The sequence below is a fragment of the Neoarius graeffei genome, chromosome 13 (genome assembly GCF_027579695.1).
Source record: "Neoarius graeffei isolate fNeoGra1 chromosome 13, fNeoGra1.pri, whole genome shotgun sequence".
In the NCBI taxonomy this organism is placed as follows: domain Eukaryota; kingdom Metazoa; phylum Chordata; class Actinopteri; order Siluriformes; family Ariidae; genus Neoarius; species Neoarius graeffei.
In genome coordinates this window covers 62,872,401-62,885,781 of record NC_083581.1, presented here as the reverse complement: position 1 = coordinate 62,885,781, position 13,381 = coordinate 62,872,401, and the positions used below count along the sequence as shown (strand labels likewise).

Here is a 13,381-nt window from a genome sequence, read left to right as displayed (position 1 = left end):
CGCTTTCGCCTTGCTCCCGACTGGCTTCGGTAAGAGTTTAATCTACCAGTTAGCCCCATCGCGTCACATGCGTCAGAGGAAAGAGTGATGTGATTGGTTTAAACTTCGTCACAGCCTTTTCTGGCTTTGACCAGTAGCAAACTGAGGCATTTCAGGGAGGCGGGTCAACCACGGGCACTGGGAAACGGTTTGGCTTAATAGCTTGGCCAGACTAAATGCTCGGAGAGCTTTGAAGTCGCGTTAGCCAGGCTACCCTTTATCTACTTTTAGGACTTGTGTGAAAATCTGATGTTGTTTTAGGCCATATTTATGCAGAAATATAGACAATTCTAAAGGGTTCACAAACTTTCAAGCACCACTGTATAGCGTGGATTTACAAAATTTTCGTAACACTTTTCTCAGCAAGTACAAATCACAACTGCTTGATATTTGGTACCGAGCTTCAGCTTGGGGTTCTATACCATGTATACGGTTTTCAGGTCTGTCGCACATCGACTTCCTGTTTACCGACTGAATGTATTTACGAAACATATAGGGTGGATTTTGATGCTATTTCAATGAGCAAAATGCTATTTCAAAATGCCAGTTTACCAGGATGCTATTTGAAATCCCTGGTGAGAAAACTGCTCTTCACTTACTTGTTTCAGGGTTAATTATTTGTTGAAGTCAACATTCATAATAAGTGTCCTATTCCTTCGATTGCTTGCATTCTGATATAAGCGAGAGTGGGGGGGATATATTGAGGTATTTCACTCACGTGATCAAGTCATGTGATGCTGCCATTTTGGACGGCACGGCTCGAATCAGTTTGAATGCGAGGAAGGTGACAAATGAAAAACATAAAAGAAAAAGGAGCGAGATGCAGAAAACACCTTCACTATCCAGCGACGTAGGGCATTTACAGGGCGAGCAGAGGGAGAGGCATTTGCAAAAATTGAGGTTAGCAGGCTTAGAGAACGACGTTTACCTGCTTCCACCAGGATTGTTCACTGACAGCTAAGATTTGTTCACATTTTCATTTACTTTCGGTCCTCAGGATAAACAAAATGTTATTAAATGTCATTGAAATAACTTCTTAGTCTGTTGAGACATGGCCCGTTATAAGTTTTTCCTTTACTGTATTTACTAGTTTACTGAGCGCGCTCCGGGGCTGGCTGGCTGGCGCTAGCTAGCTAGCGCGCTCCGGGGCTGGCTGGCTGGCTGGCGCTGGCTGGCTGGCGCTAGCTAGCTAGCTAGTGCGCTCCGGGGCTGGCTGGCTGGCTGGCGCTAGCTAGCTAGCTAGCGCATTCCGGGGCGGGCGGGCGGGCTGGCTGGTGCTAGCTAACTAGCTAGCACGCTCCGGGGCTGGCTGGCTCAGTAAACTAGTAAATACAGTAAAGGAAAAACTTGAGACTGAAAGGTTTTAACAGTCATCCAAATGACTGAACGTAAACGTTGCTACAGTAACATACTAGGTACTATGATGTTGACATTAGCTAGCTTGCCGTTCAAAATGGCGGACACCGGGGCGTCACGTGACCCTGTGACGTCAGGTGAAAAACCTCAATAAGTGAGCAGCAGCTCACAGTTGATCTTGTTCACAACAGATCCTTAAAAATTCCTAATTTGTCTGCACTTACAGTACATAAATGTAATTGGCAAATAATAGCATATGCAGTAGGTTAATAACATTCGCCTATCCTGCTAAGTTTTCCGATCTGTCCTCAAAAATAAATATGGTCACTTGATCTAAGACCATAATCCTAATTAGAGAATAGAATACTATGCACTTATAATAACATATAACAGGCTCACAAAAGGCTGTAGTGTTGGTCTGAAGGTTTTTCATGTCACCGTGGTGGTTTACATGTTACCCAGTGAATGCATTTATGATGGTGCACTCCCATGACGGTAAATCTTTCCACTTGTGTGCGTTTGCACTGTTAAGAAAATGCTTCAGTAAAATCAGTTGCTGTCCACAGTTGCGTTCGAAATCTAGCTAATGTTTTACTTTCTTAGCATGCATGTTCGTTGAGTCCACTGGCGTGCCACTGTATGCTCTGTTGCTTCTCATCTGAGCCGTTTTTTTTTTTCTTTGCTTTAATACTAAGCAGTAAAACAAGGTTTTTAAATACACATCCGTTTTTAAGGTCCAGTGGAGTTCGGTCATATTAAGAGTCCTTAAATGATTTTTTTAACTGATTTATTTAATCTTTAATTGCATTCTGGTGTAAATTTAATATGTAATGTATTAAGAAAGCAGACCTAAAGCTAATTCGTTAATAATTTAACCTGTTAGCAAGAAGGCAGTGGCTTTTTTTTTTAAATTTTTTTTATTAATGTTATACAAAAGCATAACTGACAGATTAGACTATTATTATTCTTTGGTAGTATGACTTCTGTGCTTAAAGTGTATGTAATGCCTTTTTGTAATGCTTTAAAATGAATATACTTCATTAGTAACAACCAAAATGAATTAATAAAGCAGAGGGAAAATAATATAAATTATTTATTTTATTATCAAGCACACAACTATCGATAAATCGTGGCTTCAGGATCCTGGAAAAAGGCAGCCTCGCCGCAGGGCTAATCTCGCAGGATGTCACGCGTGGAACCCTGGTTATCTGGGTCATTTCGGTTCATCTGACTCGGAGCTTGTTTACTCACCGAGATTGGATATTGTTGTAGGAATCTTACAAAAATAACGATGTGAAAGCGCTGCGTTGTGTTTTGGATGCTCAAATTCATATACAACAGGACATTTGGTTCATGAATTTCCAAGAAAAAAACCCTAATCTAAAGCGACAGTGTGAGAGGATTGTCGCCTACTACTAATAAATCTGATTCATCAAGTGTTCATCACCACCAGAACGACCACGTGGGGATTACTGGAGCAAAAAAGAAACCAACCCATTTATTTAATGATTTGACATTTGGACAATTCGTCGTTTCCTCTATTCTCTCTCTCTCTCTCTCTCTCTCTCTCTCTCTCTCTCTCTCTCTCACACACACTACACCAGATGCAGGATTATGAGCAACGTTTACACGCTCGTGACATCCAGTCTTATCATATCTGATGCACTTTAACAGGAAGAAAAATGCACGCGCAATCATAATCATTTAATTATTAACTGAAATGTATTAAATGCTCTTAGATTGCAATATTGCAAGACTTGATTTGTTTAGTTTTGTTCAGGAAAACATGATGAAAGGTAACCACCGCATTCTGCACATCTATCAATCCATCCATCCATCTCATGCGCGTTATAGAGGACGACTGTCGTGAACTGGCAGTTTCTTGTCTTGGGGGCTTGAACAGATAACTATTTGCTCCGGAATATCCTTGATAATCATCTGCCCCTTCATCCGACATATAAGGATCCTAATCACTATCAGGATTCTCTTTTTTTTTTTTTAAATAATTTTTTTGGGCTTTTTTCATCTTTTTATTGGATAGGACGGTGTAGAGACAGGAAATGAGCAGGAGAGAGAGACGGGGAGGGATCGGGAAATTACCTCTGGTCGGAATCGAACCCGGGTCCCCGGATTTATGGTATGGCGCCTTATCCACCTGAGCCACGACGCCTCCCACTATCAGGATTCTCTCCAAAACCTGATTCCATATCGAGACTGCTCTAACCACTGCTGCGCACATATAAACTAAGCCCATGTTTACATTAGACCGTATCAGCGGATCATCAGATTAACGTTTTTAAAACGATTAGCGTGCACACAGCAACACCAATACACGATTTGCGTGCACACAGCAACACCAATACACAGATACGCTCGGCTCCGCAGGCATCCTGCGCTCCAAATCACTCCGCCCTGAACAGCGAGTGCCCTCTGGAGGGTGCGCACTCCGGCCCTGCGCAGCTCACAGAGCGCACGAGTGAAGTGCACGAGCCACGATTCGGGACTGAGCCGCTGTGTGTGTGATCCCAGCGCATAGCACTTACCACTTGCAAGTGGAAGGATGGCAAGCCTAAAGACAATCATAACTACACAATGGGCAGTATTTGCATCAGTATTTGCAGTACTTTCATACTTTTATACTCTTTAATGAAAGATGATACAAGGCGGAAGTCCGCGCCGTTTTTCAGCAGTCGCGTCACATGACCAACGCCAGCGAATCAGGAAGGTGGATGTCACAGTGACGTTGTCCAATGAGACGCCAGCTAGAGCTCAGCACAGCGTATCCGCGTATTCTCAATGTTTACACAGCACCGGACCAGACACAATCTGGATTGAATACGTGGACGCTGGCGGATTCCCGTTTCCCAGCGTTTCCAGGCGGTTTAATGTAAACGGACAGTGCATCCGCGAAGAAAACGAGACAGATACAGTCTAATGTAAACGTAGCCAAAATCGATACCTGGATTGTTACACATGTGATGTCTCTCTCTCTCTCACACACACACACCCCTTCGGGATCTTCCGGTTCAGTCTTGGCAGATTCCGTGAAAATCAGCTGATCTTATTGATTTTCTATCAATTTATGGCCCTTTGGATCAGCTGTGGTTCAAAAACACATGGTTAATCAACATAATGATTGTTGTTTTGTACAAGGAAAAAAGTGGGGTTTAGGGACATTGCATTCACTTGAAGGACGTTGTCTTGCTACATTACCCACTTTCTCTTGAGATTCAGTTCACAGACAGATGATGTCCTGACATTTTCCTTTGGAATTTACTGGAATAATTGAGAGTTCATTTTTTCATCAAGCCGTCCTGACCCAGATGCAGCAAAACAGGCCCAAACCATGATCTTCTATCTCCATGCTTCACAGATGGGTTCAGGTTGCTGGAATGCAGCGTTTTCGTTTCTCCAAATGTAATGCTTCTCATTTAAACCACAGCGTTCTATTTTGGTCTCTTGCATCCACAAAATATTTCCAGTAGCCTTCTTGCTTGTCCACGTGATCTTTAGCTCATCTGGCCATAAATCAAGTCAAAGTCCCTTTCACGCCAGACTCTGGTCTTCCTGTCCCAGCACTAACCAACTCTTTAAAGTGCATATCCTGGAACAATATAGTGGTTTTTTTTTTTAATATATATATATATATATATATATATATATATATGGAAGTACGTGTGTGGCGTGGTGGTGTAGTGGTTAGCGCTGTCGCCTCACAGCAAGAAGGTCCTGGGTTCGAGCCCCATGGCCGGCGAGGGCCTTTCTGTGTGGAGTTTGCATGTTCTCCCCGTGTCTGCGTGGGTTTCCTCTGGGTGCTCCGGTTTCCCCCACAGTCCAAAGACATGCAGGTTAGGTTAACTGGTGACTCTAAATTGAGCGTAGGTGTGAATGTGAGTGTGAATGGTTGTCTGTCTCTATGTGTCAGCCCTGTGATGACCTGGCGACTTGTCCAGGGTGTACCCCGCCTTTCGCCTGTAGTCAGCTGGGATAGGCTCCAGCTTGCCTGCGACCCTGTAGAACAGGATAAAGTGGCTAGAGATAATGAGATGAGATGAGAGATGAAAGTACGTCCCTTTACACACTCTTCCAGAAGGGTAATTTTGCACAAGGCCATCTGTCTACAGCAGAAAAAAATAAAATAAAACGCATCTGGAAAAATCCCAAGGGAGTCTGGAGCCAGATTCGTGACGTCACCTGCGGAAGCGCCAGCAGGCTGCGCGAGCTTTGCACGGTTTAAGTGCACAGCCTGTGTAGACCAAGTTTAGCAGCTAGCGATTTTGCCTTGAAATGTGGAATTGTCACCTGAGCGCAGTGGTACTTCACCTTTTGGATGAAGAATATAATGAGATGTCAGAATTGGGGCTTCATCTGTTTGGATTTGATGATGATTCAAGTAGTGAAGACGACGGAGACACCTGGGATGTAAATAATATGGTCGTTTTCTCATAAACAAACCAGTGCTGACGTAGGATTCAGAGGGAGGCGTCCCGCACGTGACGTCATGAAAATCAGTGTTTGCCGGGAAATCCAAATGCCAAGTTTTTTCAGAGGTGGACAAATTCGCCTGAAATAGCTTGATTTCAACTGAATTTTTCTGGTATTGCACAAGGTAAAAAAAAAAAAATGCACAAAATGCAAAATGTGACAGATAATTGACCAAAGTTTAATATAAAATAGGAGAATTACATTGATCTTGCTCCTGAATTTACCCGTGATATGCACTTTAAGGTGTATGGGTGCGGCGCTGATCTCCGTTTCGATAGCCCTCCGCCTCTCACCTATACAGCTAGGGTTACAGTGGGGGGCTGGTTCTCTGGTAACTGCAAGAGGTTGACTTCCCCACTTGCATCTGTACTGCAGTGTGCCTCGCCAGACAGTAGTAGGCACCCTTTTTTTTTCCCCCTTCTTTCCTCCCCCAATGATGGTCTTTGGTATGACCTCACTGCAAGTAGAACTCATGATCTCCTGGTTGAGAGGTGGACACGCTAACCACTAGGCCGATGAGCTGTTGCCATGGCGTGGCATCCGTCATCCGTCCATTGTCCATAACTCGGTTGAATCGTATCTCCTCCTTCAGTTCTCCACGGATTTCTGTTCCGATTGTTTTGTTTGAAAGAACTCATCACTCCACACAAGACTTGATTGTTGTTTTGTCAGAATTTTTGCTAACGAGTTAATAATTAGGCCAAATGAACGAATTTTCCAGGCCTCTCACTAGAAGTGTATCATTTTCTCTCATTTCAGTTCTGATCGATGTTTGTTTGTTTTGGGTAGATCTTCCCTTGAGGAACAAAACTTGGTCGTTTTGTTTGTTGATTTTCCTGTTGTAAACAGTTTGTTTACAACTTTGTTTTTCAGTTAAATCGTATCTCCTCCCTCAGTTCTCAATGGATTTCAGTTCCGATTGTTTTATTTGAAAGAACTAGACCTTCTGCACAAAACTTGGTCATTGGATTGTCAACGTTTTTGCTAACAAATTAGTAATCAGGTCAGCTTAATTTTTTTCTGACTAGAATTCTATCTCCTCACTCATTTATCATGCGAATTCAGCTCTGATCGAAGTTTTGGGTCGATCTTCCCTCAGGGAACACAATTTAGTCCTTTGTTGATTTTCCTGTTGTTAGCAGTTTGTCGTGGAGGTTGGTCCTCTCTCACGTTGCCACATTTCAGTTGTTTGAGGTTTTGGTTGTTTCGATGGCAGGCCAGATGAGCTACTACGTCCTTGACGTTCTGGTTTTGGAGAGCAGTGATTTTCTTGTAACCCTGCCATGCACATCATTGTTGTTCAGTGTTCTCCTGATGGTGGACTCATGAACATTTAACATTTGCCAGTGTGAGGTAGGGCTGCATTTAGTTGTTTAGAAGTTACCCTGGGGTCCTTTGTGACCTTGCACACTGTTACACACCTTGTTCTTGGAGTGATCTTTGTTGGTTGACTCCTGGGGAGGGTAACAATGGTCTTGAATTGCCTCCATCTGTCTGACTGTGAATTGGTGGGATTCAGACTACATCCACACGACAACGGCAACGAGATTTTATTAAAAAAATATCGCGTCCACATGGGCAACGGATCAGTAAAATATCAGGTACATATGGCAACGCAACGCTTGCTGAAAACGATGCAATACACATGCCACACCTCTAGGGGCGCTGTAAGATGGTCCCATCGGAGACACCAGAACAATAGAAGAAGTAAACGCATGCACATAAACCCCTTCTTCTACCCGGTGTGAAGCACTGTCAGGAACAAACACACAACAAGAAGAAGATGGCTGCGACTACGTGAGGAAATCGTGCCTTCTGTGTGTACAAATTAGTTTTATTAGTGTGCATAGTTTTATATAACTTAATTCTCTTATTGTGTGTGAACATTTTGAAAAGCATTTTTATATAATTTATATAACTTTTTATATTGTGTGTGAACATTTTGAAAAGCAGTCTTATCCAATAAAAAAGAAATTCGAGAAATGGTTCGGTTACTTGTTTATTTAAAAGAAAAGCTGTATACAAAAGTGAATGCAATGCAGTGGTTCATACAAAACCGCAAGAATGCTGCTTGTTCTAGTCGTGTGGTTGTGATGTCATCGTAAACAAATCCGTTCTACTCATCCAGACGACTTCGCAACGGCGCCGTTGCCAGATTTTTCCACTCTGGAACTCGTTCTCAAAACATATCGTTGTGGGGCACCCAAAACGCCGGTGCCGTGTGGACGCCAGGCCGAAACGATAAACAATTTTATCAGATTCACCTGAATCCGTTGCCGTGTGGACAGGGCCTCAGACTTTTTAGAGATGGGTTTGCAACCTTTTACTGCCTGATGAGCGTCAACGACTCTTTCTGAGGTCTTCAGAAATCTCCTTTGTTTGTGCCATGATGCACTTCCACGATCATGGAAAGATGATCAGACTTTGATAGATCCCTGTTCACATCTGATTATCACCCCATTGATTGAAAACGCCTGACTCTAATTTCACCTTCTGATTAACTGCTAATCATAGATGTTCATATACTTTTGACATCTCCCTTAATAAATAAATGATCAAGTGTAATATTTTTTTTTCCATTTGTTTACTTGAGTTCTCTTTATATCTTCTCTCTTTATCTCTCTGTAAATTGTGTCTAAAACTTCACCTGGTAATGAATGTCATCTCTTGGTTTGTTTGCAGCAAATGTACATCGCTTACGTCCAGAACTGCAAGTTCACGTCCCCTGACGCGCTGCCTGTAATCAACTTCATGCAGCGCACTCTGGCTGAGATGTACTCTCTGGACACACAAGTCTCTTACCAGCATGGCTTCATCTACATCCGCCAGCTTGCCATCCATCTGCGCAATGCCATGAACATGAAGAAGAAGGTAATCAGCCGTATCATCAACCAAGGGCTCGTATCAATGAGGAACGGATCAGTGACATTTCTGATCTTGTCAGCATTTTGACGTACAGTCGTGTTCAAAATAATAGCAGTGTGTTTAAAAACGTGAGTAAAGCTCAAAATCCTTATAATAGTTTTTATTTCCATGCATTGGGAACACTGCACATTATATTCTACATCAAAACATGAAGAAAAATGTATCAATGTTTTAATTACTTTACAGAAAATGAAGAAAAATGAATTTTGGGCTGTTCAAAAAAATAGCAGTGTCTGCATTTTTCATTACAAACTCCAAATATTGACTGTATAAACTGAAAAAATCTTTAGGATTTAGTATTCCTGTGAATCACTAAACTAATATTTAGTTGAATAACCACGGTTTCTGAGAACTGCTTCACATCTGTGTTGCATGGAGTCGACCAACTTCTGGCACCTGTGAACAGGTATTCCAGCCCAGGATGATTTGACAACATTCCACAGTTCCTCTGCATTTCTTGGTTTTGCCTCAGAAACAGCATTTTTGATGTCACCCCACAAGTTTTCTATCGGATTAAGGTCCGGGGATTGGGCTGGCCACTCCATGACTTGAATTTTGTTGGTTTTGAACCCTGATGCTGCTCGCTTACTGGTGTGTTTGGGGTCGTTGTCTTGTTGAAACACCCATTTCAAGGGCATTTCCTCTTCAGCATAAGGCAACATGACCTCCTCAAGTATTCTGATATATGCAAACTGATCCATGATCCCTGGTATGCGATAAATGGGCCCAACACCACAGTAAGAGAAACATCCCCATATCATGATGCTTGCACCACCATGCTTCACTGTCTTCAGAGTGTACTGTGGCTTGAATTCAGTGTTTGGGGGTCGTCTGAAAAACTGTCTGTGGCTCTTGGACCCAAAAAGAACAACTTTACTTTCATCAGTCCACAAACTGTTTTTCCATTTCTCTTTAGGCCAGTCGATGTGTTCTTTGGCAAATTGTATCCTCTTCAGCACGTCTTTTTTTTAACAGTGGAACTTTGCGGGAGCTTCTTGCCGATAGATTAACTTCACACAGGCATCTTCTAATTGTCACAGTACTCACAGGTAACTTCAGACCGTCTTTGATCACCCTGGAGCTGATCATTGGCTGAGTCTTTGCCATTCTGGCTATTCTTCGATCCATTCGAATGGTAGTCTTCTGTTTTCTTCCACGTCTCTCTGGTTTTGCTGTCCATTTTAAAGCACTGGAGATCATTTTAGCTGAGCAGCCCATCATTTTCTGCACTTCTTTATGCGTTTTCCCCTCTCCAATCAACGTTTTAATCAAAGCACGCTGTTCTTCTGAACAATGTCTAGAACGACCCATGTTTCTCAGGTTTTCAGAGAGAAATGGATGGACAACATGTGCTGGCTTCATCCTTAAATTAGGGCCACCTGACTGACATCTGTTTTTTCACAGAATGAATGACCTCACTAATTAAACTCCACACTGTTATTATTTTGAACACGTCCCTTTCACTTAATTATTCGATTACACAGACTCAGGAACATGCATATCATGAATGTTGGGTCTGTTGGTTTTCTACGACTTTACTACACCTACTGGTAAATTATTTGCCATGTAGTAATATAATTTCCACCAAAAACAGTGATTGATCTGGTTAGTCATGTTGGACTGCTATTATTTTGAACACAACTGTATGCTCAGGTGCAGTTGGTAAAATCCATGTGTTTGTAATGGTTTTGGCGTGTGTGTGTGTGTGTGTGTGTGTGTGTGTGTGTGTGTGTGTGTGTGTGTGTGTGCAGGAGACGTACCAGTCTGTATATAACTGGCAGTACGTACACTGCTTGCATCTGTGGTGTCGAGTGCTAAGCACAATCTACCCCAGTGAGGTGCTCGAGCCCCTAATCTACCCCCTGTGCCAGGTCATCGTCGGCTGCATCAAGTAAGCTCACTGTACTAGATTTGTTCACTATTCTACAACGGTGTATTTAAAAAATAAAAATACAGAGCTGAGGGAGCGAGTAATATTCCAAGAAAAAAAAACCCTGAGATTAAAGATGGAAATTTATGTGGAAAAAAACTTGGAAATTCAGAGATTAAATAGCCAAAGGTTTAAAAAAAACCTTCAGAAAAATAGTGGTGGGGTTTTTTTTTGGTCAAGGAACAAAATCGTTTCAGTTTGCAATGTTGGATCAATGTCATCACACCACAGGCACAACGGCTGAACCAGGAATTATCAGTCTTTTCTCCTCAATCACGCAGTATAAAGGATTATTATACATATGGTTGACTTTTTCAATGGAATAAAAACATTTATTTTTTTCGCGGTCCAAATCCTGCGCTCTGATTGGCTGGCGAGCGGGTCTGTATCCTACGATACGGACCCCAGTTACGGACCCCGGTTTCGGGCCTCTGGCGACTCGCTCGTTTACAACAACAAACAACATGGTAGCATTTTTGTCAACACTTATCTTTTTTTTTTTTTTAATAAGATTTATTTATAAGATTATCAAAAATCTTATAAATTTTTGCTGGCATTTCTCAGGAGAATAGCATTAATTTTACAGCATGGATAGCGATAACGACAGTGTTCACAGCAAAAGCGAGTTTTACTACCCTGAGGAAGAAGAAATAAAAGAAAACATTTCAGGAGAAAGCTAAAAACCTCTAACTGTTGCTAACGCCGAGCAAAAACATGGCTGAGTCCTGAATGACTCCTATTTGTACAAGTAGGGGACTACGTAGGCAGCAAAATGTAGTTTTTTTCCTGCCATGGAAGTGCACTTGTATACTGAGGAGAAAGCCATTTACATTACAGCCGTGAATGAGGATTCAAAATGGCGGCTCGGCTCGGTTTTCCCTTTCGGGCGCTCTCGTTTTCTGTTAGAATTTGGTAAAGAAGAAAATAAATAGATTATCTACCAGCTTAAGGTCGGTCCGTATGGTGAAATACCGTGACCTCAGCCTTGAATACTGGCCTCGGCCCAGAGGGCCTTGCTCAGTACTTTCAAGACCTCGGTCACGATGTTTCACGATACGGACCTCCCAGCTGGTAAATAACATATATATTCTATTCCCTTCTAGTGGGTTTCATTCATTTGCTTGGATAGCATGCAATATCGTTAGCATATCGCTTATCCTACGTGTATTACGTCAGTCTACCCGATGGAGAATGAGTGTTGAATGTTCTTTACGATATTGCATGGCTGTGAAGACATGACATCACACATTGGAGCTGATACGAATATTCATTGAGAGAGTTTTCTGCTGCATATATGCACAAGCATTTCTTTGTTTGCCGGGAAAGAGAAAGACGCATTGAATACTCGAAAGGCTACCAGAACTTCATTAGATATTCTTCACGCATATTTGTAAGAGAAAAACATACCAATGAACATCGAAAAACTGGAAAAGAGATATGTCGGAGACATCAAACTTCCATGCTAGCAAGCGACTCGGACAGTTTGTAAACAAATATGGCCGCCAACTTTGCTTCGTTAAATACGGAAGATTTTGAGAGAATTTTGAAAGCGAGAGATGCATTGAACGGACTGTTCATGCATTGAACAGTTTTCGAGTTCAGTATCATGCTAGCTGAATGGAATATATCTGAAAGACCACGAAAAAAAGCCAGCCGATATTCTTTAAATTAAGCGCCAAGAGATTTTCAGCTGCATTTCCCAGAATGCATTGCAGCTGGAAAGCATGTGATTGTTGTGCTTCCTGGATGCAGCAGGTTTATCTGTGTCGTTTTTTTTTTTTGTGTCTTGGTTGTTTTTATAAATGTATAATCATTGTGCAAGAGCAGTTTGAAGAGTTATAGGGACTGCAGTCTTTCCTCCTTGATCACGCAATGTAAAAAGAATAACACACCAAGAGATTTTCTCCTACATTTCCAAGAATGCACTGCAGTCAGGAAGCATGAGCTTTCTTTCTTTCTTTCTTTCTTTCTTTCTTTCTTTCTTTCTTTCTTTCTTTCTTTCTTTCTTTCTTTTGCTTTTTAATCTCAGAATTTCTGATGTTTTGTTTCGCGCAAACCTATAACCTTTAAAATCTCAGATAATTTTTTTTTTCCTCGTAATTTTCAACTTTATTCTTGGAAATTGAGAGGTTTTTTCCCCCTCCTCAGAATATTACCCGTCCCCCAGCTCTGTAGAGCTCAGTGCACTTGCTCTACTGTTTTTCTAAGACTGCAGTGGACGCAGAATTTGCTGAAACTGGACAGTTGAAATCTGGAAGAACGTCACCGTGTCTTTTTCCAGTCTATACAGTTTCAGTGAACCTGTGCCCACTGTAGCCTCAGATTCTTGTTCTTGGCTGGTAGAAGTGCAACCCACCCATCCACCTCACAGCTCTGTGTGTTCTGTGATGCTTTTCTGCTTACCAAAGTTGTAAAGAGTGGCTGTCTGAGTTCCCTCCTCCTTCCTACCACCTTGAAGCAGTCTGGCCAGTTTGTTCTGACCTTTCACATCAACAAGGCGTTTTCTCCTTCAGCTGTGTCGCTCGCTGCTAGCTTTGTTTTTCACACCGAGTCCTTCAAATAATAATAGCATTATGTGAGTTAATAATCTTTTACTTAGTAAATAAAGACGATTACAGTAGTTTAATAACATGAGCCTACTCTATT

General features: G+C 42.0%; 1 protein-coding gene across 3 annotated transcripts in view; it reads left to right on the top strand.

The window, feature by feature from the left end:
* The window catches only part of noc2l (NOC2-like nucleolar associated transcriptional repressor), a 152,046-nt gene that overhangs the window by 61,501 nt on the left and 77,164 nt on the right, over positions 1-13,381 (top strand). For all 3 annotated transcript variants that reach the window (XM_060938295.1, XM_060938296.1, XM_060938294.1), the window contains exons 10-11: positions 8,563-8,751; positions 10,557-10,696. In XM_060938295.1, the coding sequence (XP_060794278.1) occupies positions 8,563-8,751; positions 10,557-10,696 (329 nt within the window). The remainder of the gene's footprint in view (positions 1-8,562; positions 8,752-10,556; positions 10,697-13,381) is intronic.